Genomic DNA, 22,779 nt, shown 5'->3' with positions numbered 1-22,779 from the left:
TGGTAACCCACTTCAGTATTCTTGCCTGGAAAATTCCATGGACAGAGGAGCCTGGTGGGCTGCAGCCCCATGGGGTTGAGAAGAGTCAGACACGACTGAGCGACTGAACAACAACAAGAAAGCGCATCACAGCTGGTGGCCGGCAGGCACCCGGGACAGCCGCACAGGCTCGCACCCTGCCCACCCGCACAGGGGCTGCAGCACACCAGGCCTCCCTGTCCATCACCAGCTCTCGGAGTTCACTCAAACTCATGTCCGTTGAGTCAGTGATACCATCCAGCCATCTCATCCTCTGTCGTCCCCTTCTCCTCCTGCCTTCAGTCTTTCCCAGCACCAGGGTCTTTCCCAACAAGTCAGTTCTTCGCATCAGGTGGCCAAAGTATTGGAGCTTCAGCTTCAGCATCAGTCCTTGAAATGAATATTCAGGACTGATTTCCTTTAGGATGGACTGGTTGGATCTCCTTGTTGTCCAAGGGACTCTCAAGAGTCTTCTCCAACACCACAATTCAAAAGCATCAATTGTTTCAGTTCAGTTCAGTCGCTCAGTCATGTCCGACTCTTTGTGATCCCATGAATTGCAGCACACCAGGCCTCCCTGTCCATCACCAACTCCCGGAGTTCACTCAGACTCACGTCCATCGAGTCAGTGATGCCATCCAGCCATCTCATCCTCTGTCTTCCCCTTCTCCTGCCCCCAATCCCTCCCAGCATCAGAGTCTTTTCCAATGAGTCAAGTCTTCACATGAGGTGGCCAAAGTACTGGAGCTTCAGCTTTAGCATCATTCCTTCCAAAGAACACCCAGGACTGATCTCCTTCAGAATGGACTAGTTGGATCTCCTTGCAGTCCAATGGACTCTCAAGAGTCTTCTCCAACACCACAGTTCAAAAGCATCAATTCTTTGGTGCTCAACTTTCTTCACAGTCCAACTCTCACATCCATACATGACCACAGGAAAAACCATAGCCTTGACTAGACGGACCTTTGTTGGCAAAGTAATGTCTCTGCTTTTCAACATGCCATCTAGGTTGGTCATAACTTTTCTTCCAAGGAGTAAGCGTCTTTTAATTTCATGGCTGCAGTCACCATCTGCAGTGATTTTGGAGCACCAAAAAATAAAGTCTGACACTGTTTCCATTGTTTCCCCATCTATTTCCCATGAAGTGATGGGACCAGATGCCATGATCTTCGTTTTCTGAATGTTGAGCTTTAAGCCAACTTTTTCACTCTCCTCTTTCACTTTCATCAAGAGGCTTTTTAGTTCCTCTTCACTTTTTGCCATAAGGGTGGTGTCATTTGCATATATGAGGTTATTGATATTTCTCCCAGCTTGGTTCCAGCTTGTGCTTCTTCCAGCCCAGCATTTTTCATGATGCACTCTGCATATAAGTTAAATAACCAGGGTGACAGTATACAACCTTGATGTACTCCTGTCCCGATTTGGAACCAGTCTATTGTTCCATGTCCAGTTCTAACTGTTGCTTCCTGACCTGCATGTAGGTTTCTCAAGAGGCAGGTCAGGTGGTTTGGTATTCCCATCTCTTTCAGAATTTTCCACAGTTTGTTGTGATCCACACAGTCAAAGGCTTTGGCATAGTCAATAAAGCAGAAATAGATGTTTTTCTGGAACTCTCTTGCTTTTCCATGATCCAGCGGATGTTGGCAACTTGATCTCTGGTTCCTCTGCCTTTTCTAAATCCAGCTTGAACATTTGGAAGTTCATGGTTCACGTACTGCTAAAGCCTGGCTTGGAGAATTTTGAGCATTACTTAACTAGCGTGTAAGATGAGTGAAATTGTGTGATAGTTTGAGCATTCTTTGGCATTGCCTTTCTTTGGGATTGGAATGAAAACTGACCTTTTCCAGTCCTGTGGCCACTGCTGAGTTTTCCAAATGTGCTGGCATATTGAGTGCAACACTTTCACAGCATCATCTTTCAGGATTTGAAAGAGCTCAACTGGAATTCCATCACCTCCACTAGCTTTGTTCATAGTGATGCTTTCTATCAATTGTTTGGTGCTCAGCCTTCTTTATGGTCCAACTCTCACATCCATATATGACCCCTGGAAAAACCATAGCCTTAACTAGATGGACCTTTGTTGGCAAAGTAATGTCTCTGCTTTTTAATATGCTGTCTAGGTGGGTCATAACTTTTCTACCAAGGAGCAAGCATCTCTCAATTTCATGGCTGCACTCACCATCTACAGTGATTTTGGAGCCCCCAAAATAAAAGTCTGTCACTGTTTCCATTGTTTTCCCATCTATTTGCTATGAAGTGATGGGACCAGATGCCATGATCTTAGTTTTCTGAATGTTGAGTTTTAAGCCAACTTTTTCACTCTCCTCTTTCACTTTCATCAAGAGGCTTTTTAATTCTTTGCTTTCTGCCATAAGGATGGTGTCATCTGCATATCTGAGGTTATTGATATTTCTACTGGCATTCTTGATTCCAGCTTGTACTTCATCCAGCCCAGCATTTCTCATGATGTACTCTGCATATAAGTTAAATAAGCAGGGTGACAGTATACAACCTTGATGTACTCCTGTCCCGATTTGGAACCAGTCTGTTGTTCCATGTCCAGTTCTAACTGTTGCTTCCTGACCTGCATACACATTTCTCAAGATGGTATTCCCATCTCTTTAAGAATTTTCCACAGTTTGTTGTGATCCACACAGTCAAAGGCTTTGGCATAGTCAATAAAGCAGAAATAGATGTTTTTCTGGAACTCTCTTGCTTTTTCCATGATCCAGCGGATGTTGGCAATTTGATCTTTGGTTCCTCTGGCTTTTCTAAATCCAGCTTGAACACCTGGAAGTTCACGGTTCACGTACTGTTGAAGCCTGGCTTGGAGAATTTTGAGCATTACTTTGCTAGCATGTGAAATGAGTGCAATTTTGCGATAGTTTGAGCATTCTTTGGCATTGCTTTTCTTTGGGATTAGAATGAAAACTGACCTTTTCCAGTCCTGTGGCCATTGCTGAGTTTTCCATATCTGCTGGCATATTGAGTGCAGCACTTTCACAGCATCATCTTTCAGGATTTGAAAGAGCTCAACTGGAATTCCATCACCTCCACTAGCTTTGTTGGTAGTGAGTTGCTGTTGTTGTTCAGTTGCTAAGTTGTGTCTGACTCTTTGCAGCCCCATGGACTGCAGCAAGCCAGGCTTCCCTGTCCATCACTGTCTCCTGGAGTTTGCTCAAACTCATGTGCATTGTCGAATGATGCCATCCAATCACCTCATCCTCTGTTACCCCCTTCTCCCGCCTTCAACCTTTCCCAACATCAGGGTCTTTTCCAGTGAGCTGGCTCTTCACATCAGGTGACCAAAGTATTGGCACTTTAGCTTCAGCATCAGTCCTTCCAATGAATATTCAGGATTGATTTCTTTGAGGATTGACTGGTTTGATCTCCTTGCGGTCCAAGGGACTCTCAAGAGTCTTCTCCAGCACCACAGTTCAAGAGCATCGGTTCTTCGGTTGTTAGCTTTTATTGGCTGGGTAATTTTATAGGCTAGTGAGTGGGAGGATTATTCCAACTATTTTGGGGAAGGGGTGGAGACAACCAGTATTTGTCTCAACTAAGAGAACATAAGTACATGACATGAAATCCAGACTTAAACTCTGCAGGTGGCTTTGAAAACAACACGTTTTTTAAAGTATTGCTGTGTGTAATGGGACAGAGTCTTAGCGGGACGTGATTTCAGAGACACTGTGCTGGAGATGACTGTGCCTCCCACAGGACCCCCAGTACGTACAGCAGGCGCTGACCCACATTCTCTTGATGGACGCAGTCGTCGGCACGCTGCAGTCGCCGGGAGCCATCTATGCGGCCTCCAAGTTGTCCTACTTTGATAGGATGAAGAATGAAAGTAAGGTTTTTATCTGGTTGCCTTCTGTCTTGTCAGCTGGAACCAACCCAAATGTCTCGAACTTCTTTCTTCTGCACTTTTCCCTTTTGAACACCACATCTCCCTCTGTGTCTTTCCTTTTCTCACTTAGCAATCCCCTGGAGCTCTGTGCTCCTCAAGACACACACGAGGCACCTCACCATTTCCTTGTCTGAGTAACAGCCCACTTTACCCTGTATGGTGTTGGTCCTGAATCTGAATTACCAGTGACCCGACAACAGGGTTTCTGTTGAGTGGCTCACAGAATCGCCATTGCAGTCTCTTGGAGCTCTGTGGTCAGACACACGCCCGCTGCAGAGCGGTAGGGACCCCTGTGCGTTGGCTGTCCTTGACTGCTGGACTGCACTGCTCGGGCATGGGGAGACCCCCGACGACCGTCTCACTTTTCCCCTTGATTCAGTCAGTTCCCCGCCCCTAGGAGTTCTCTGGTCTCTTGCCTGCAGGTTCAGATCTGGCTCTCACATTCTGGAAGCCATACTGGTCAGTGGTTAGCTCAGTTTTTTATTTTTAGAAGATTTTTCAAGTCCAGGAAGTAGAAGATAAGAATAGATGTAGGCAAGATTTTTAGCTACTTCTGTTTTGTGTCCACTTTTAAATGATCTCCTAAAACCAGCTGTCCTACGCTTTGCATAAAGAAGTGGAGACTATAGAGGACCGCTAACTCTATCAGCCTTGCTGTGTGCTGGAAGTCACATGTGCTCGATTAAACCCACCACGTGAAGCGAATTCATGAAACACAGATGAGCACGTTGTAGGGATTTTTAAAAAACTATTTTGGCCGTGCTGGGTCTTTGTTGCGGTGCGGGCTTTCTCTAGCTGTGGCGAGCAGGGACGACTCTCTGCTGCGCTGTGCGGGCCGCTCATAGTGGTGGCGTCTCTGGTTGTGGAGCGCAGGCCCTGGGGCGTGCGGGCTTCTGTAGCCGCAGTCCGCAGCCTCAGCAGTTGTGGCTCCCAGGCTTAGGTGCTCTGGGACACATGCGATAGTCCTGACCAGGGATTGAACCCGTGACCCCTGCATTCCTATCCTCTGTACCACCAGGGAAGTCCTGTAGGGATGTTTTTCAGATGACAACTAGTTTTGCTTGTATGCGCTTTAAAAAACGTAGCAGTCTTATTGAGAAATAATTCACACACCATTCTCTTTCACAGCGCAGACCTTACTGGTTCGAGTGTATTCAGAGCTCTACAGCCGTGAGCACAGTGGGTTTCAAACATTTTCCTCACCCTAGTAAGAAGCCCCATACGTTTTGCAGCCGCCCCTCAGCTGCTGAGCAACCCCTAACCTACTTTCTGTCGTTGGGGAAATGCCCCGTTTTTGCCCAGTGTGAGCACTTCCTACACGTGAACTCACGGCAGAGGTGTCCTGTGTGTCCGGTGTCCTTCACGCGGTGGCGCGCTCCAGGGTGCATCTGTGTGGCAGGGGCCACTCCCGCAGCGCTTTTGTGGCTGAATGTGCTGCGCTGGGTGGACACAGTGGAGTTTACCCCTCCCTCCGCCGGCCGTTTGAGGTCCCCACCTCCTGTCTGTTGCACACAGTGTGTCTGTGAATAGCTCCCATACGAGTTGTTGTTGGGACATGTTTTTATTCCTCTTGAGTCAATAGCCAGGAAGAGTCTGTTTAAAATGTCATCACAGAATAAGGGGAAACAAACCTGGTTTTGTGTTCATTCCCCTCGGGGCGATTTGCTCTTTGCCGTGTCTGTCACTAACTGTGACATCACTAGTGCTTCCTGGTGCCAGGAGCCCCTCTCCTGTATCCCCGGACACCCCCCCCCCCCGCACTGCCCCCACATCCCAGGACCCCACTCTCGGGGAGCAGCCAGGATGCTCCAGTTGCTGGAGGGACTTGGAAGGGCTCTTGTCAACAGTCCTGGAGCCAGATGTTGATGGCAGGATCTTTTCTCCCCCTTAATTAGGAACCAAATCAAATACACCCTACACTTGAGCTGTGGAGACCACTCCATGCTCAAGCCTGATCTTTGTCAAGAGTTTGCAGAAAAGCCTTCTCACTCTGGACACCGTGTCCGCAGTCTCCACGGAGGGACCCAGCACATGACACTCTCTTGACCCCATACTGCAGGGGCGGTCCCCCAAGCTCAGTGTCCCGGATCCTTCATTCCCAATCAAGGACTGTTTGCTCTGCGTGAAGCGTAATGAGGCAGTGATACGTGACCCTGGGCTTCAGTGATAGCTTGTGGTCCATTCGTGATGGAAGGTCTGAAAATGAAACTTTCTGAAGTTTGCACCCGGTCCCTGGAGGGAGGCGCTTGGCAAGCACTGGAGATATCTGTTGTGTGTGTGTCGGGGAGTAGGGGATGGGCGTTGTTACTGGCCCTGACCAGGTGAGGCCAGGAATGCTGCTAAAGCTTTTGCAGTACACAGGACTCCCCCCACAGCAGCCACGCCATGGGGCGGGGTGAGAAGCTGCTCGTGGCTTAGACTGATAGAGAAGTATTCAAAGTCTTCTGTCTGCTGGAGCGTCCCTAACAGTTGAGCATTAGGTCATTTAGCTTGACAGCTGTGTTTAGATGACAAGCAGTGTGAGACCTTGGCACACACTCACCCTCTGGCTGGAAATGCTTGGCTTTACTTATGTCCAGTTTAAAGAGAGCTTCATCTTCGCAAATCCCGGCTTTACCCCAGGACTAATATCCTAAGGGAAGCAGAGTGTGCGAGTTTGTCCCGGAGTCTGGGGACCTGACCCCTACGTGTCTGTGTTTCAGTGCCCATGGCGGTTCCGAAGACAACCTCGGAAACCCTGAAACACAAGATCAACCCCTCGGCGGGGGAGACCGCCCCACGAGCCATCGACGTGCTGCTCTACACCCCAGGTGAGGCCCGACCCCGGCTGCGTCGCTGCTGGGTTTCGTAGCTTTATTGACGTCTGCGTCATTTACAGCGTTGTGTTCGTTTTTGCTGTACGGCAAGGCGATCCCCTTAATGCACGAGTACCCATTCTTCTTCATATTCTCTTCCCCTGTGGTTTATCACAGGACATTGATTACGGATCCCTGCGCTGTCCAGTAGGGCCATGTTGTCTGTGTCGCTGCTGTTCTTTTCAACAATCTGGGAGCTGAGACTTGTGTTCAAGGCCAGCACTGAAGTGGAAGGGCAGTGGCAGGATGAGGGTGGACAGGGCCCAGGTGGTTTTCTGCCGTTGGAGGCAGAACTCTGGGTGACCAGGTGCAGCTGCTCTGTGGACTCGGAGGCCACAAGGGGCCGTGCGCGGCTGAGTCCCCATCCAGCCTTGCCATTCTCACGTCCAACGGATAAAGCCCCTGCACGCACATCTTTGGTCGGGGCGAGCCTGGTGTCACTGGGATGGGATGACGGCCCGCCCTGGGCTGATGCGCATGTCTGATGACATGGCTGGCCATTCCCCCCGGTCAGGGACCAGGGGCACACCAGTCAACACCTCTGAGAATGCTGGGAGCCAGGCCCCGGGCACTGAGCCTGGCTTCGGAGCATCTCAGGCTCTGGGGGACTGCAGACTGCGTCTCAGTGGGCAGATCACCCCAATGGGGCCAGGAGACCAAGGCATGAACACCGCAGAAAGACTGGCAGATTCACACTTCCTAGACTAGGACTGAGGTTGGTGCTGCAGAGCAGGGGTCGGGGAAAGAGTGTCTCCATTGTAGGAGGCCCTGGGACGCTGTGGGTCCACGTGGAGAAGATGGAGCTCAAGCACAGCTCAGACCACACATGGCCATCGGCTCCAGGGATGGAGATCTGAACATGAAAGGCAAAAGCAATCATAAGCAAGTGAAGCTTGGGGATGATAATACAGATGATAATCATGACCTCAAGATAAGGAAACAAGTTGCAAAGCACGTAAAAACTACGGGCCATAAAGGAACAGGTTGGTGAATTTGACCATATAAAGGATTTTTAAAAGAAACTTTCAAGTGAGTGAAAGTGATGGTCGCAGACTTGGAAAGGATGTTCGTAAGAGGATGGACTCGACACGGGGTGTTCGAAGTCGGTGGTGTTTAAAGAGCGGCTACAAGTCAAGGAGAGTGAGAGCCCAATTCAGAAGCGGGCAGGAGGCCTAAACACTTCCCCATGGAGGAGATCCAGACACCCAACTAAAGCCATCAGCCTCATGAGGGCCCAGGAAATGCAAACCAACCACAAGTGAAAAATCAAAATCTTCACGGTGTCAGAGCGGCCGCGGTGGGAAAGACCGATGGTGCCCAGTGTGGGTGGCCACGTGGGTACAGCAGGAGCCCGGCTGCGCTTGTTGCAGCGGCTGCAGACCCGCCCTCTGTCCCTGAGCCCCCTTCCCGCTGCCTGAAGCGCTGCCCCAGAGAATGCTCAGGCCTCCTGCCATCCTGCCTGGGGGCGGGCTCTGTCTGTGCTTCTCTGGCTGAACCAGCCGGTCCACGACTCTGAGCTCCAAGGGGCTTGGTGGTTCAGGCTGTGCTCGCCTTTGGAGCCTGGGCGCCCAGGGTGGCACCTGGCACTGAGCAGGACCTGTGTCTTGGCACAAATCACAAATCCCATGCCGACGCGGCAGGGGGTTTTCCTTCAACATGTTGGGTTGCTTTCCTCTCCAGGGCATCTTGACCCGGCGGAAAAAGTGGAGGACGCTCACCCCAAATTATGGTGCGCGCTGAACGAGGGCAAGGTGATCGTATTCGACGCTTCCTCCTGGACGATTCACCAGCACTGCTTTAGAGTGGGCGCTTCTAAGCTGGTGAGTAAACAGTGTGCTGTCAGTGTGGACAGTTTTCATCCGCTTCTGGGTTAAGTTGCGGTTTCAGAAAGCGAACATGCCCACCTGCACAGGCGGTGGATACTTGAAGCCCACAGCATCACCGAGTCCTGTTGAGTTGGGGTTAGGGCTTTCCTTTTTAAAGCTTTATGTTTCCATTTCTCTGCTTTGGGCTGTGCTGGGTCTTTGTCTCTGTGCGGCTTTCCTGTAGGTGTGGTGAGCAGGGGCCACTCTAGCCGCAGTGCTTCTCATTGCAGCAGCTTCTCTTGTTGCGGAGCACAGGTTCCTGAACATTGAGGCTTCGGTAGCTGTGATTCCTGGGCACCAGTGCACGGGCTCAGCAGTTGTGGCACACGGCCCTAGCCGCTCCACAGCACGTGGGATCTTCTGGATCAGGGATCGAACCCGTGTCTCCAGGCAGAGTCTTTATCACTGAGCCACCAAGGAAGCCTGAGGGGTTTTCATTTTTATCTTGAGCTTTTAAATTGAATGTGAACCTGCTCTTTCATTCAATTATTCTTGTTTAAGTGAGCAGATAATGGCTTTAACCCCACCCCACCCCCTCCCCGCCACCCCGCACTCTGAAAACTATTATAAAACTGGATTTCAGTCCTGTGAAGGGCAGGGCTGTCTTCTCACATTTACATTTTCAGTCACCAAAAACAGACACTGGAATTATTTTAACATATTTGGGGTCAAGACTGAGAACCACTTAAATAAAATTGGCATGATATTATAGTTATTGCGTGGTTGAGAAACCTCAGTTGTTTGAGCTTTTACACTGATAACTTAGTCAACTTTACTTTATTAAAAGAAAGTTCAGTTCAGTCACTCAGTCGAGTCCGATTCTTTGTGACCCCATGGACTGCAGCATGCCAGGCTTCCCTGTCCATCGCCAACTCCCAGAGTTTACTTAAACTCATGTCCATTGAGTCGGTGATGCCATCCAACCATCTCATCCTCTGTCGTCCCTTTCTCCTCCTGCCTTCAATCTTTCCCAGCATCATGGTCTTTTCAGATGAGTCGGTTCTTAGCATGAGGTGGCCAAAGTATTGGAGCTTCAGCATCAGTCCTTCCAATGAATATTTAAGACTGATTTCCTTTAGGATGGACTGGTTGGATCTCCTTGCAGTCCAAGGGACTCTCACGAATCTTCTCCAACACCACAGTTCAAAAGCATCTTCAGCGCTCAGTTTTCTTTATAGTCCAACTCTCACATCCATACATGACTACTGGAAAAACCATAGCTTTGACTAGACAGACCTTTGTTGGCAAAGTAATATCTCTGCTTTTTAATACGCTGTCTAGGTTGGTCATAGCTTTTCCTCCAAGGAGCAAGCATCTTTTAATTTTGTGCAAAAACCACCTCACCCGACCCCCTAGAAACCTAGGGTCAAGTGTTAGGTCTTTAGCCATTAGTGCTACCAGGATCAGCCCACTGGTTTTTGGAGGTTTCTCAAGGCCCCTCACGGCTCTTTGAAAATCATTTGTTTCTGTGTGATGTCACCCACATGCCCCAGGGCCTAACACAACCACACCTGGAATGGGCCTTGTGAATTCTGGTATTTCCAGGAGAGGGGTGATTGGTGCTCTTTCTGGTGGGGTTTGAGCGTCTTTGGCAACACTACCCTGCTGTTCAAAATGCTGTCACACCTACTCTCTGGAGGGCTTCATCCTGTCAAGACCCTCAGTTCAGTTCAGTCCAGTTCAGTCACTCAGTCGTGTTCGACTCTTTGCGACCCCATGAATCGCAGCACTCCAGGCCTCCCTGTTCATCACCATCTCCCGGAGTTCAGTCAGACTCACATCCATCGAGTCTGTGATGCCATCCAGCCATCTCATCCTCGGTCATCCCCTTCTCCTCCTGCCCTCAATTCCTCCTAGCATCAGAGTCTTTTCCAGTAAGTCAACTCTTCCCATAAGGTGGCCAAAGTACTGGAGTTTCAGCTTTAGCATCATTCCTTCCAAAGAACACCCAGGACCGATCTCCTTTAGAATGGACTGGTTGGATCTCCTTGCAGTCCAAGGGACTCTCAAGAGTCTTCTCCAGCACCACAGTTCAAAAGCATCAATTCTTCGGCGCTCAGCCTTCTTCACAGTCCAACTCTCACATCCATACAGGACCCTCAGAGGGTACAAAAGAAGCCACTGTCCCAAGGGGTCTTGCTAGGAAAATTTTCATGCCAACTCCTTTAACATGAAACAACTTTCTTTTTTTTTTTTTTATGTGAAAAGCAAGGTGAAGCGAAGTTTGCATACCTAAGTGTTCAGCTTATATCCACTCTGATGGTCACGTTCCATCATCTAAAAACAAGGGGACAATCTATGGCACGGTCTATGCCTCCAGAACTGGGCTGAGATAGACACACTGTGATTCAAGTCCATGTTGCCAAAGGATGGGGATCATTCTTAAAGCTGCTCAACACCATCCCCCTCCACATTCAAATACCGAGCTTCGGATGAGAAAGGAACGGGATCCAAGGCACACTAGAGCAGAATAGTTATAGAAGCCTAATAATGCTTTAGATCAAACAAAAAACAAGAAGGAACAATTAAGGACATCATTCTTACTCTAAAATTTAATTTTTTCCTGTTGCTTCTTAGTTGCAAGCATTTCAAAGACTGTTTAATAATAGAATAAAACTTTAAAATCCTCCTGAAAATGAAATCGAATGGCTGCATTTTGTATCAATGTCTATTGATCGCCAATTAGGCCAGGCAACATTTAATTAAAGCAGAAAGTTAACAAATTATGTGAAAATATCTTCCCACTAGTTTCACAGGGACATTTTGTATCATTTGACAAGGCAGAAACTTGGGCAATTATCTCTAGAAAATGCTGCCTCCTCTGAAATTTGAAGTTCAGAGTGGTTTATCTGAGATATCCTTGGGCCACTAAAGAAAGACATTTTACTAAAATTATAATAATTCTCTGGTAGATGCCACAAAAGAAAGGGCTTTTTAAAATAATTAATTCTGAAATTAGCAAAGTAGCTTCTTTCCAGAATACATATTGGTAAAATTATCAGTTTTTATAAGCTCTTTCATGTGGCAACCATAAGTAAAAGTAACCACCAGATAAAGTAACAGTAGCCACCACTGATAGTGATTTACTGTGTTAGATCTAGCCTCAGCCCCTCCAACATGATGTAACTGTTATTCTTGTCTTTGAAAACCTGAGACATCTGTTCAGTTTCAGTAAAAAGTTGCTAGTGTCGTGGATGAAGTCCGACAACAGCTCGGGACATTTTTAGGAATGCAGTTGGGTTGGTTGAGATGTACCAGCAGACACACTTACGGTTCACACGTTTACGTGGCTCTTATGACTCTTCAGTGTTTTAGCCCTTAATTTCTAATTTCGGAAACTCTACAGATAGTCGCTGTTGTCATTTTTGCCACGCCGGAATCCCTGAGGGCTGCCTCCAGCTGCGGGAGCGCTGGTGGTTTTGTTTCTTGCTAGTGTGCAGTCAGTCATCATGGTCTGCAGATTCGCCTCATCGCTCACTGATTTGTGGCCCCAAAACAACGCTAATGGAGCTTTCGTGGTTGTCCAGGGCCCGGGAGCTGAGTGCACGTTTTATCTGAGGTCGGGTGAGGCGACTCTGCCTCTGGGGTCAGCTCAAACTGTGCACAGGTGGCCTTTTCACGGCCTATTTAGCGCCACGTCTTTCACATTTTTGTGCTCTGTGTGTGTGTGTGTGTGTGTGTGTGTGTGATTTTGCTGTTTAAAATGGTGCCCTAGTGTAGAGCTGAAGAGCCTCATGGAGAAGGTGTGGACGCAGTTCGGACCTGCGTTGTTCAAGGATCAAAGGTGTCCTTAAACAGAAGCGCACGTCAGTGATGCCGTGTGGATCGCGTGACAGTGGTGTGACCTGAGGCCAGCAGGAACCTGAGCCTGGGGGTCCCCAGGAGCGGCGGCTCGGCGCGGGACACACGAGCCGCTGACCGCGCTGCTGTCTCCTTGGGCCGACAGAACTGCATGGTGATGGCGGAGCAGAGCCAGGTGTGGGTCGGCTCGGAGGACTCCGTCATCTACATCATCAACGTCCACAGCATGTCCTGCAACAAGCAGCTCACCGACCACCGCGCCAGCGTCACGGGCCTGGCCGTGCAGGACGGGCTGCAGGCACCCAGGTGCGGCGGGCTGTACTGGGTGGGGCGCCGCCTGGCTCATGGGGGGTCGGGGTCCCAGAGGGCAGGATCTCGGTGGCCGTGGGTGACGGCTGGCAGGGCCCGGGCCAGGCAGGGGGAGCAAAGTGGGTCTGTGCGAGCCAGGGGACATCCCTGTGTGGCTCTGGTTGTGGGTACAGAGAAGTGGTCTGAAGACATGGTCAGAGACCCCCTCCGGGTGAGCATGGTGGGCACGCAGTGGGCCCCTCGCCTCCCCGCCCGTTCCCTGTCTCTGGGGTTGGCCTGCTGTCCTTGGCCTGTGGACGCATCACTGGAGTCCTCCATCTTCGCATGGGACCCCTGTGTGCCTGTCCAGCTGTACCCTTCTTATCAGGATGCTGGTCAGTAGCTGGATGAGGGTCCACCCTGTTAGCGTCATTTAACTGCTTCTGTGAAGAAGTAGTGAACTGAGGTGGCATTTGAAGTGCCGGAGGGTGAGGGCATCAACATATCTCTCTTCGGGACCGCAGTTCAGCCCGCCAGCTGCTGAACCTCACCTCATTCCTCACTGCCCTTACTTCATTGAGATTGGCAGGCCCCGAGGGCAGCCCCTGTCTGTCCTCTCGCTGTGGCCTGGACCTGGATCAGGGCCTGGCACGCAGCAGGTGAGGGGTGGGGGGCACTGAGCACCAGGCGGAGCCCGCTTCCCGCTGCGGCCTGGGAGCAAGTGGGCACAAGAGACCATGGCATGGCTCCTTTTGGGGCTCTCTTGGAGCCACCCCCACCCTCCTGTCCCCCGAGTTTCAGGGGTGCCGTGTGTCTCCAGTCGAAGGTGACACGCCATCAGAAGGTGAAGGGCACCCACAGCACTAGCTGAGCCCGCCCCCTACAGCTGCCAGTGCCTGAGCCCTGCTGACCCTTGACCTCGCCTGTGCAGGGGTGCAGGGAGCACTGGGTTTCTGGCCCCTTGTTGGGGGAGGTAGATTTTAGTGAGGTTCTGCTCACAGTCCCTGATGGAGGGACAGCGAACCGTGGTGGGAGGTGCTGGGGGCAGGCGTGGGCGCTGAGCTTACCCCCACCACCCTGGCGTCCCCGCGGGCGGGGCCGTACGTGCTGTGCCTGGTGGCAGCTAGTTCTTTCTGGATGGAAGGGCCATCTTCCCATCATCAGCGTCATCGTCACCACCGTGTGGTCTTCTCGGGGCCAAAGTTAAGTGTGCGTGTGTTCACCCCCCAGCACCGTGTACTCGTGCAGCGCGGATGGAACGGTCCTGGCGTGGAACGCAAGCTCCCTGCAGGTGACCGGCAGATTCCAGGTGCGCGGTGGAGGGCTCTCGGCTATCAGACTGCACGGCGGCCGCCTCTGGTGCTGTAAGTGCCCTGGCCCCGGCCCCTGCCCCGCCAGGCCAAGAAGAGGTCACGCCTTTTCTTCCCCTTCGAATGGGGCTTCAGAATGCAGGTTCCTTCTTTGCGCCCCTGCTCCCCACATCCCTTCGGAGTGTGCGGCTGCCCGCTGCCCCACCCCTTCCCGTGCCCCCTTCCCGTTCCTCCTTCCCCTCCCAGTGCCCCTCCCTCTCTCGCTGCCCCTCCCCTCCCTGTGCCCCTCCCCGTGCTCCTCCCCCTCTCATTGCCCCTCCCCCTCCGAGTGCCCCTCCCTCTCTCACTGCCCCTCCCCCCCACTGCCCCTCCCCTCCTGCACTCGCTGCGCCCCTGGGGCTGTGGCTGCTCCCCCGCAGCCCTCCTGGCCCCATCCTCTGTGTGCTGATGTGTGTGGTCCTAAGCAGGCACTTCGCCGAGGGGGCCAGGTGGTGATGGGGAGGTGCAGACGCCTGAGGCGTGGCTTCTGTATTTATGAACACCACACCACAAAGGTGGCCTGCGCTTTGAAGGCTTCGCTAGCGTGTGCCAGATCCCACGCATGATGGTCATGGATACCTTTTTAAATCGAAGGTTGTTTTACCTGTGATGAGACGCACAATGTGCGTGTAGTTTGCTGTGTGTTGAAAGTGCGCACCACATAACAGCTGACGCGGGAGGCACAGAACGTTTCCATCCGGGCCGCTGGTCTGGCCGTGCCCCTCTCCAGGGAAACGCCTGTTCTGAGTTCTCTCTGGGTTTGTTTTCCTGGTTCCCGAACTTGCTGTAGATGGGCTCTACAGCGTGCACTCTTTTGATCCGGCTCAGGACAGGCAACATGTTACTGGTTTCCCTGGGGTGGACCTGGGCTAGCAATGTTTCACCATCTGAGAAACTGTCATCTTTTCTGAAGCTGCCATATCGTTTTATACCCCCACCAGTGGTATATGAGGCTTCCAATCCCTCCCCGTGCTAACCCAGCCTGTCATCTATTTTTATTATAACGTCCCGGTGGGCGTGAAGTGGTATCTCACTGCGACTTTGGTTGCATTTCCCCTGATGACTCATGGACTGTTTGCCATGTCTGTGTTTTCTTCAGAGACATGGCTATTCAGATCCTGTGGTCATAGGCCTTCTCGCTTTCAAGGCGATTAATGACATGCTGCTGCTGCTGCTAAGTCGCTTCAGTCGTGTCCGACTCTGTGCGACCCCATAGACCGCAGCCCACCAGGCTCCCCCGTCCCTGGGATTCTCCAGGCAAGAACGCTGGAGTGGGTTGCCATTTCCTTCTCCAGTGCATGAACGTGAAAAGTGAAAGTGAAGTCGCTCAGTCATGTCATGGCTGGGTGTAAACTTTTTTTTTTTTCCTCCGTTTTCCCATCTGTACTTCTATTGTTACTTCTTTCCGGCCTCCGTTTGGGCTTTTTTGAAATTTTATTTTAAATATTCAATTTAATCTTCTTTGTTGTCTCTTTAGTTCTTTGGGCTTTGTTCTGCTTTTTAGCAACAGCTCTAAGGATTTCAATATGCAGCCTTTACTTCTCACTACATACCTTCAGTGACTGTTACACCACTTCATGTATAATGGACACAGGGCGCAGCAGTAGAATCAATCCCACTTACCTTTCTTTCCCCTTCCCGTTGTTAAATGCCATATTTTATCGCTATGATTGTGATACACTTCATATTTTAGAAAACTTTGCCCAAGTACTCAATGGTCTTGCAAAGAAATTAAGAAAAAACTTTATTTTGTTCCATATATTTATCATTTCTGGTGCGCTTCATCCCTTCTGAAAATTCAGGTTTCTGCCTTGGATCACGCTGCCTCTTAGCCTTAGGATTTCCAGTGACCTGTGTCTGCTGTAAACGGAGTCCAGGCTGACAGGTGTAGTTTCCCTGCACTAGAAATGCCGTTCCGTCGTCTCGCAGCTCTTGTTCCTGATGAGCAGTTGGCCGTCATTCCCACTGTTCTGCTGAACAGAAAGCGTCTGGGGTCAGTGGCTGCTTTTAAGGTCCTGCCTCTGGTTTGCAGGAGCTGGGATAGTGTGCTTGGGTGTGAAGGGCTTTGTGTTGATCTTGCTTGTGGTTTGCTTTCTTGAATTGAGGGGAACCCGGGAACTGTGCCGCTCACCGAGTTTTGTGCGTCCCAAGACTATATCCTTCAGCTTTGTTTGGTCTCCGGTGACTGTCAGATGTGTGCGTGTCCATTCACGGATGCATTTGGGACTAAAAGGTGGGGAGGGATACAACAGATTAGAATAAGGGTAGATAACCTCATTTTCAGGGTGGAATTCCTCATAGTTTTCAAGTTAATGAGTACAGTGGGTAGTTTTCCTATTTAACAATGAGAAAAGCACAAGGGGAAGGCAGGATTTCTTTGGGTAAAGAATAGCATTTCCTGTGAAGTGCTGTTCCAAGTCTATAAGCAAGGATAACAAGCTAAAACCTTGGCCACTCAGCTGATGAGGTCTGCGGGCGCCGAGGTACAGCCTGAAAGGGTGTGAGTGTGGAGGGCCGGGTGACGCCTCTGACTCCTGCCTTCCCTCTCCAGTCTGGCCAGTGTCCCGGACCCTCTGTGCCCTCTCCTCAGTCTGCGTCTGCTGCAGCACCACCCCGCCCCCCAGGCCTGAGCACCCCTCACAGGACGCGGCTCTGGTCACTGGGAGGGAGCGACCCGGTCCTGCTCCCTGTGGTCGGAGGTGGGCACCGGGAGGTGCAGGTGTGGTCCAGGCTGCAGCCTCTGTGTGCGTTCAGTGTCAGATCTGGGGTCATCACAGACGACTGGTCACTTTGGGCTGGTCCCTGGCACCTCAGTCTCTCTGCTCCCCTCGAAAGTGAGGTGGAAATGCCATCATCTTTCCCCCGGAGAGCAGGCTGGCGGCTGGGAGATGCTAGAGGCAGAACGTGGGCCTCGGAGTGGCCGTGACTGTGAAGGTCACTGACAGTTGCGCCAGGAGGCGGCCCTGGTGGGCTGGGCACCTCGAGGCCAGTGATCAGTTCACCCATACCTGTGGCCCCACCCCCTGCTCCATGTGCAGCAGGCCCCTGTGCGCTCACACAGGCTGGGTGGCTGTGAAGTCTGCCTGCCGCCCTCTGCAGTGTTGGTGGGCAGTGAGCCTGCTGGTCGGCACTAAAGAGGGGGGTCTCTGGGGGCATTAGCGCCTCTTGGCAGGACGTCCTGCTGCCCCGGTATTCCTAACAAGTAGAAGCATCTGAAAGGACCTTCGTAACTAGGCCAAGCGGATGATGGCATCTCGGGATGAAAGCCTTCCTGGAGGGATGCTGGGGTTCCTATTAGGCCTCGGGCAGGAAGGAGAGGCTCTCGCCTCCTGTGACTGAGAGCCCAGCTGAGCTCCTGAGGCCTGAGCTCTGCCAAGGGTCACTTCTCAGTGGGCTTGGAGTCCACCCACTGTGACAGGAAGCTGGAGCCCTTATGGGGGCTTGCACCTCCTCCCTCTGCAGTCAGACGGTGCTGCCCGTGGGGCGGGGCTGCGTCCTCCTGTCCCCGCGGCTTCATGAAGGGTGGGAGGCAGAGGGAGCAGGCAATAAAAACCCCGAGAGGACAGCCCTGCAGCTGCTCAGCTTATCTTGAACCTGACTCCATCTCCCCTGGAGTCTTGATCTGATGACCTCGCTGCTGGATAATTTTGATGACCTGTAGCTCTCATGATGTGGAGACTTGGTTTGCTTGAGTGATTAACAGAAGCAGAGAGGAGCTTCAATAGAGAGATGTGTCCCACAAGGCTGGGAACCATCACCTAGAGCTCTGATCTTTACCCACGGGGGTAGCACATGGCGTGGCTGCAAATAACCATGGCAGGAAGAATTCCACTCGCTTCCTCGTCGGTAAAGATAGTGCTAACCGCCCAAAGGTCTCTGAGGGAAGAGTGAAGGACCACGTGGAGGTTCAGTTCAGTCACTCAGTCATGTCCAACTCTTTGCAACCCCATGGACTGCAGCCCACCAGGCCTCCCTGTCCATCACCAACTCCTGGAGTTTACTCAAAGTCATGTCCATTGAGTCAGTGATGCCATCTAACCATCTCATCCTCTGCTGTCCCCTTCTCCTCCCACCTTCGATCTTTCCCAGCATCAGGGTCTTTTCCAGTGAGTCAGTTCTTCTCATCAGGTGCCCGAAGTATTGGAGTTTCAGCTTCAGCATCAGTCCTTCCAATGAATATTCAGGACTGATTTCCTTTAGGATGGACTGGTTGGCTCTCCTTGCAGTCCAAGGGACTTTCAAGAGTCTTCTCCAACACCAGAGTTCAAAAGCATCAATTTTTCTGCGCTCAGCTTTCTTTATAGTCCAACTCTCACATCTATACATGACTACTGGAAAAACCATAGCTTTGACTAGATGGACCTTTGTCAGCAAAGTAATGTCTCTGCTTTCTAATATGCTGTCTAGGCCTGTTACACGGAGGCTACAGTCAGAGTGTCTCATGCCGCACTCAGATGTGGGGAAGGGGCTGTGGCCTGCCGGCCACCCCAAGCCCTCATGGCCCTTTCGTCCCTGCGCTTCATGTTCACTGTGCCCGCCCCTCATCCTGCTCTTCGGTCCTGCAGGCACTGGAGACAGCATCCTGGTGGTGAACATGAATGGATATCCTTGTCAAGAGCTGAAGATCAACGGGAGATTTAAAGAGACAGGCACCTCCTTCCGGGGATTCCAGCTCATGCCTGAGGTACCCTGGCACGTTGGGCTGGGCTGGTGCCCCCGAGCCGCGGGACTGCCACTGTACTCGCCCTGACCCGTTTCACTTTAGCAGGAGCAGCTCTGGGCGGCCTGTGCTGGGTACCCCGACGTCTACGTCTGGAGCCTGCAGGACCTAGCCCAGCCCCCACAGAGGATCCACCTCGAGGACTGCTCTGAGATCAACTGCATGATCAAGGTGAAGAAGCAGGTGAGAGGATGTGGGCCCGGGGGTACCCCTTGCTGCCTGCCCAGCGGCCCCACGTGCCTCCCAGCTGGGCTACACATGTGATGCCCGCTTCTCCTGGCAGATCTGGGTAGGTGCCACGGGGCTGTCGCAGGGGCAACTGAAGGGGAAGATCTACGTGATGGATGCGGAGAGGAGGACGGTGGAGAAGGAGCTGTTGGCCCACGCGGACACGGTGAAGACGCTGTGCTCCGCGGAGGACAGATACGTGCTGAGTGGCGCTGGCCGTGAGGAGGGGAAGATCGCCATCTGGAAGGTCGAGTGACTGGGGGGGTGCCCTGTGAGCCAGGGACGTGCCTGCAGCCAGCTGCTGGTGCTTTCCCAAGGGAGGCAGTCCGAGCCGGCTGGGGCCGTCTGCCCGGCGTTGGGGGGTGCCCACTGCAGGGCCTGCTGGGCTCTCTGACCGCTCTTGGCACACTTCCCCTCCTGGATGCTGGCTGATGAAACTGGACCGTTTTGGCTAGGGGTGAAGTTTCTCAGGCAGCCTCTGCCGAGAAGCCCTCCTGTGATGTCCGGATGGTTCCAGAATCTACGCCCTGGGCCAGCGCCAGGCCAGCAGGGAGCCATTGGGCCAAAGCACCTGTGAGCTGTAGACCGCTGGTCTCTGGCCATGCCTTCCCGCCCGCTTCCCGCACTCACTTACCAGACACCAGGTGCCAGGCTTACAGGAGCCCGGCGGCCGCACGCTGACCTCCTGTTTCCAGCAAAGCTCACGAGAAGGGCTGCTTTTAAATGACCGCACTGTGGTTGAGTAGGTTTGCACCTGCCCTTGCTGTTGCCCGTCAGAGCAGGTGGCAGAGCCTGCCCAGGGAGGGACAGCACTGGGGTGAGGCTGTCTGCATGGGGCTGAGACAGGCTCTGTGTTTTTTCTTTTTAACAAATGCAGTGTTTTTATAATGAAAAGAGACCCTTTTTATACCAAAGATCAGCATTCTATCTAAAACAGTGCAAACAGACCCTTACCAGACACACGTGTCCATTTCTGCTGCATCCGGATCCTGGGCTCACAGCGTGTAATGTATGTGTAGACAGTGCCTTATTATTTAACTGAAGATGATCATACTAGCAAAAGACGTTTTGTACAATTTTACTGTGACATTGAGCTTTCGTCCCTGTTTCGGCTTGGCTGCTGGGCACGGAGGGAGCGCTGCGTCCGGGCCCCAGGCTGTCCCCCGTGGACCCACGGTGCGCTCCGCCACAGGAGGCTGGCTGCCACACCCTCTGCCCTGGGTTTGGGGAGCCTGGTTAGACATCCTGCCAGACCTTGTGAGCGAGGTCTCTGTCAGGCCCCCAGGACACAGCCAGGCTTCCGAGGCATCTGCAGTGACTGCTGGTTGAGAGCGGTGGCCCAGCCTCTGGCTGGGTCTATAGAACCCAAACATTCTGGAAGGTCTGCTCATGTTCTGAGACTGTGGTGCAGAGAAGAGCCAGGCGGCTGAATCCTCCCACTCCGTCCTTCTGGGGAAGGTGTGTTCGTTCCCCTGACTTCTAGAGGGAAGACGAGACCAGCAGCAGAGGGCAGAAGGTGGAATTCTGGCTTTGTGCGCACATGAAAAACTAGGGTAAAAGCCCGTCAGAAATCCACATAAATTACTGAGTTCCCATCCACGTGCACCCAGGCATTTTCACCTCTTCAGGAATAAATTCTCACGTACTAACACTGCTTCCAGTTTCTGTACTTTAGCCAACGTTAACTTGTGGGGGGCTTCTTTAAAATAGTACAGGACTGCTCGACATCACTAATTATCAGAGAAATTCAAATCAGAGTGACAATGAGGTAGCACCTGACAGCAGTCAGGATGGACATCATGCAAAAGTCTACAAATAACAAATGCTGGAGAGGGTGCGGAGGAAGGGGAGCCCTCCCACACTGCTGGTGGGTGGATAAGTTGGTGCCGCCACTACGGAAAACAGCATGAAGGTTCCTTAAAGAGCTAAACATAGAATCGCCATATGATCCAGCCATCCCTCTCCTGGGCATATGTCCAGAGAAAACTACAATTCAGAAAGATACATGCAGGACTTCCCTGGTGGTCTGCTGGTTAAGAATCCACTTTGCAATGCAGGGGATATGGGTTTGATTCCCTGGTCCGGGAACTAAGATCCCACATGCCACAGCTGAGACCCGACACAGCCAAATATTCAAAAAAAAAAAAAAAAAAAAGATACATGCACCCCTGTTCATAGTGGCACTAGACACAACAGCCGAGCACGGAGGCAACCTGGATGTCCATCAGCAGAGCGGATGAGGATGGGGCAGGTACGCACGGTGGAATGCTACCCCGCCATGAAAAGAACGCGAGGACGCCGTTTACAGCAACATGGGCGCCGCTACACAGGATCGTACTGAGCGAAGTCGGTCAGAAAGAGAAAGACAAACACCATGTGCTAAGCCGTGCCTGTGGACTCTAAAATATGGCAAATGAACCTGTCCATGGGACAGACACACTCAAGGACACAGAGGACAGACTGGTGGTAGGTAAGGGGGTTGGGGACGAATGGGGTAGGAGGCTGGGGTTAGCAGGTGTAAGCTTTCATGGGCAGAATGGACATACAAGGTCCTGCTGTATAGCACAGAGAACTATAGTCCATATCCTATGATAAACCATAATAGAAAATATTAAAAAAAAGTACATTTGTGTGTAACTCACTTTGCTGTACAGCAGGAATTAACACATTATAAACCAACTGTACTTCAATTTTAAAAAATATTAAAATATCTGCAACCTTGGTATAGACAAAGATTATTTTTTTAGAAACAATACAAAAAGTGCCAAATACAAAAGAAGAAATTAATGTATTAGATTTCATCGAAATATGCCATTAAATGAAAAGAGAAACCACAGATGAGGTGAAAATATTGACACTACTATGTCTGACAAAGACTTGCATCCAAAATATATAAAGTGCTCCTACAGATCAATAAAAAGAAAATTTTTTAAATGGGCAAAAGATTCTTCACTAAAGAAGGTATATCAATGGCCAGTTTGAAAAGAGGCTTAAAATCATGAGTCATCAGCAGTGTCAAACCACAGTGAAATAACACTTGTATACTTGAAAATGGCTAATGTTAAAGATTCACAACAACAAATAAGAGGATGTGGAGCAGATGGAGTGTCCATAACTGGATAAAAACAGCAGAACCACTGGGCAAGCTGTCAGGTTCTTTTAGACACATACCCACCCTACAACTCTGCAATGCCACACTTAGCTTTTTACCCAAGATAAAGCAAAACATATGTCTACGCAGAGACTCATGAGAATCTCCGTAGCATCTTTATCTGTAATAGCCCTGTGCTGGAAACACCCATCAGCTGGAGAATGGATAGAATATAGCTGCAGAATGGAATTCTATACAGCAGTTAAAAAAAAAAAAAAAGGAACAGCAACGTGTTTGATTCTCCAAAACATGCTGGGCAAAGTTGACACAAAGGCTGCTGTTTTCGTTTATATGAAGTTCAAACCAGACAAAAACAATCATGATACCTGAATTCATATCAGTGGGGATCAGGGGTAAGCTGGAAGGCATCGAGAGAATTATCTGAAGAAACCATTTCATGCAGATTGAGTATTAGGAGTAGGCGTATATCAGAACGTTCATAGAACATTGGACCTGTTCGTGTCACTGTGTAAATTCACCCACTTTAGAAAAACAAGAAAGTCACTATGGATTCTACAGATGTTAGAGAATTAGGGAATATTTTGAATTTGATGCCAGTAAATTTGGCATCAAACTTAGATGGAATGGAAAATT

The 22,779-nt window shown here is 51.1% G+C and overlaps 1 protein-coding gene across 9 annotated transcripts in view; it reads left to right on the top strand.

Moving 5' to 3' along the window:
* Window positions 1-20,683, top strand: part of DENND3 (DENN domain containing 3) — a 52,293-nt gene extending 31,610 nt beyond the window's left edge. For 3 of the 9 annotated variants that reach the window (XM_027972831.3, XM_042254015.1, XM_027972834.2), the window contains 8 exons: window positions 3,739-3,868; window positions 6,631-6,738; window positions 8,464-8,603; window positions 12,595-12,755; window positions 13,968-14,101; window positions 18,652-18,770; window positions 18,852-18,989; window positions 19,090-20,683. In XM_027972831.3, the coding sequence (XP_027828632.1) occupies window positions 3,739-3,868; window positions 6,631-6,738; window positions 8,464-8,603; window positions 12,595-12,755; window positions 13,968-14,101; window positions 18,652-18,770; window positions 18,852-18,989; window positions 19,090-19,290 (1,131 nt within the window). In that variant the 3' untranslated portion in view covers window positions 19,291-20,683. Of the gene's footprint in view, window positions 1-3,738; window positions 3,869-6,630; window positions 6,739-8,463; window positions 8,604-8,878; window positions 11,285-12,363; window positions 12,569-12,594; window positions 12,756-13,967; window positions 14,102-18,651; window positions 18,771-18,851; window positions 18,990-19,089 lie in introns of those variants that run through there. The other 6 variants (XM_027972832.3, XR_006060776.2, XR_006060775.2 and 3 more) reach the window with 6 other exon arrangements.
* Window positions 20,684-22,779: the final 2,096 nt, after the last annotated feature.

The sequence above is a fragment of the Ovis aries genome, chromosome 9 (assembly GCF_016772045.2).
Source record: "Ovis aries strain OAR_USU_Benz2616 breed Rambouillet chromosome 9, ARS-UI_Ramb_v3.0, whole genome shotgun sequence".
NCBI classification, from domain to species: domain Eukaryota; kingdom Metazoa; phylum Chordata; class Mammalia; order Artiodactyla; family Bovidae; genus Ovis; species Ovis aries.
The sequence above is the reverse complement of the archived record's forward strand: the minus strand, read 5'-3'. Positions and strand labels throughout refer to the sequence as shown.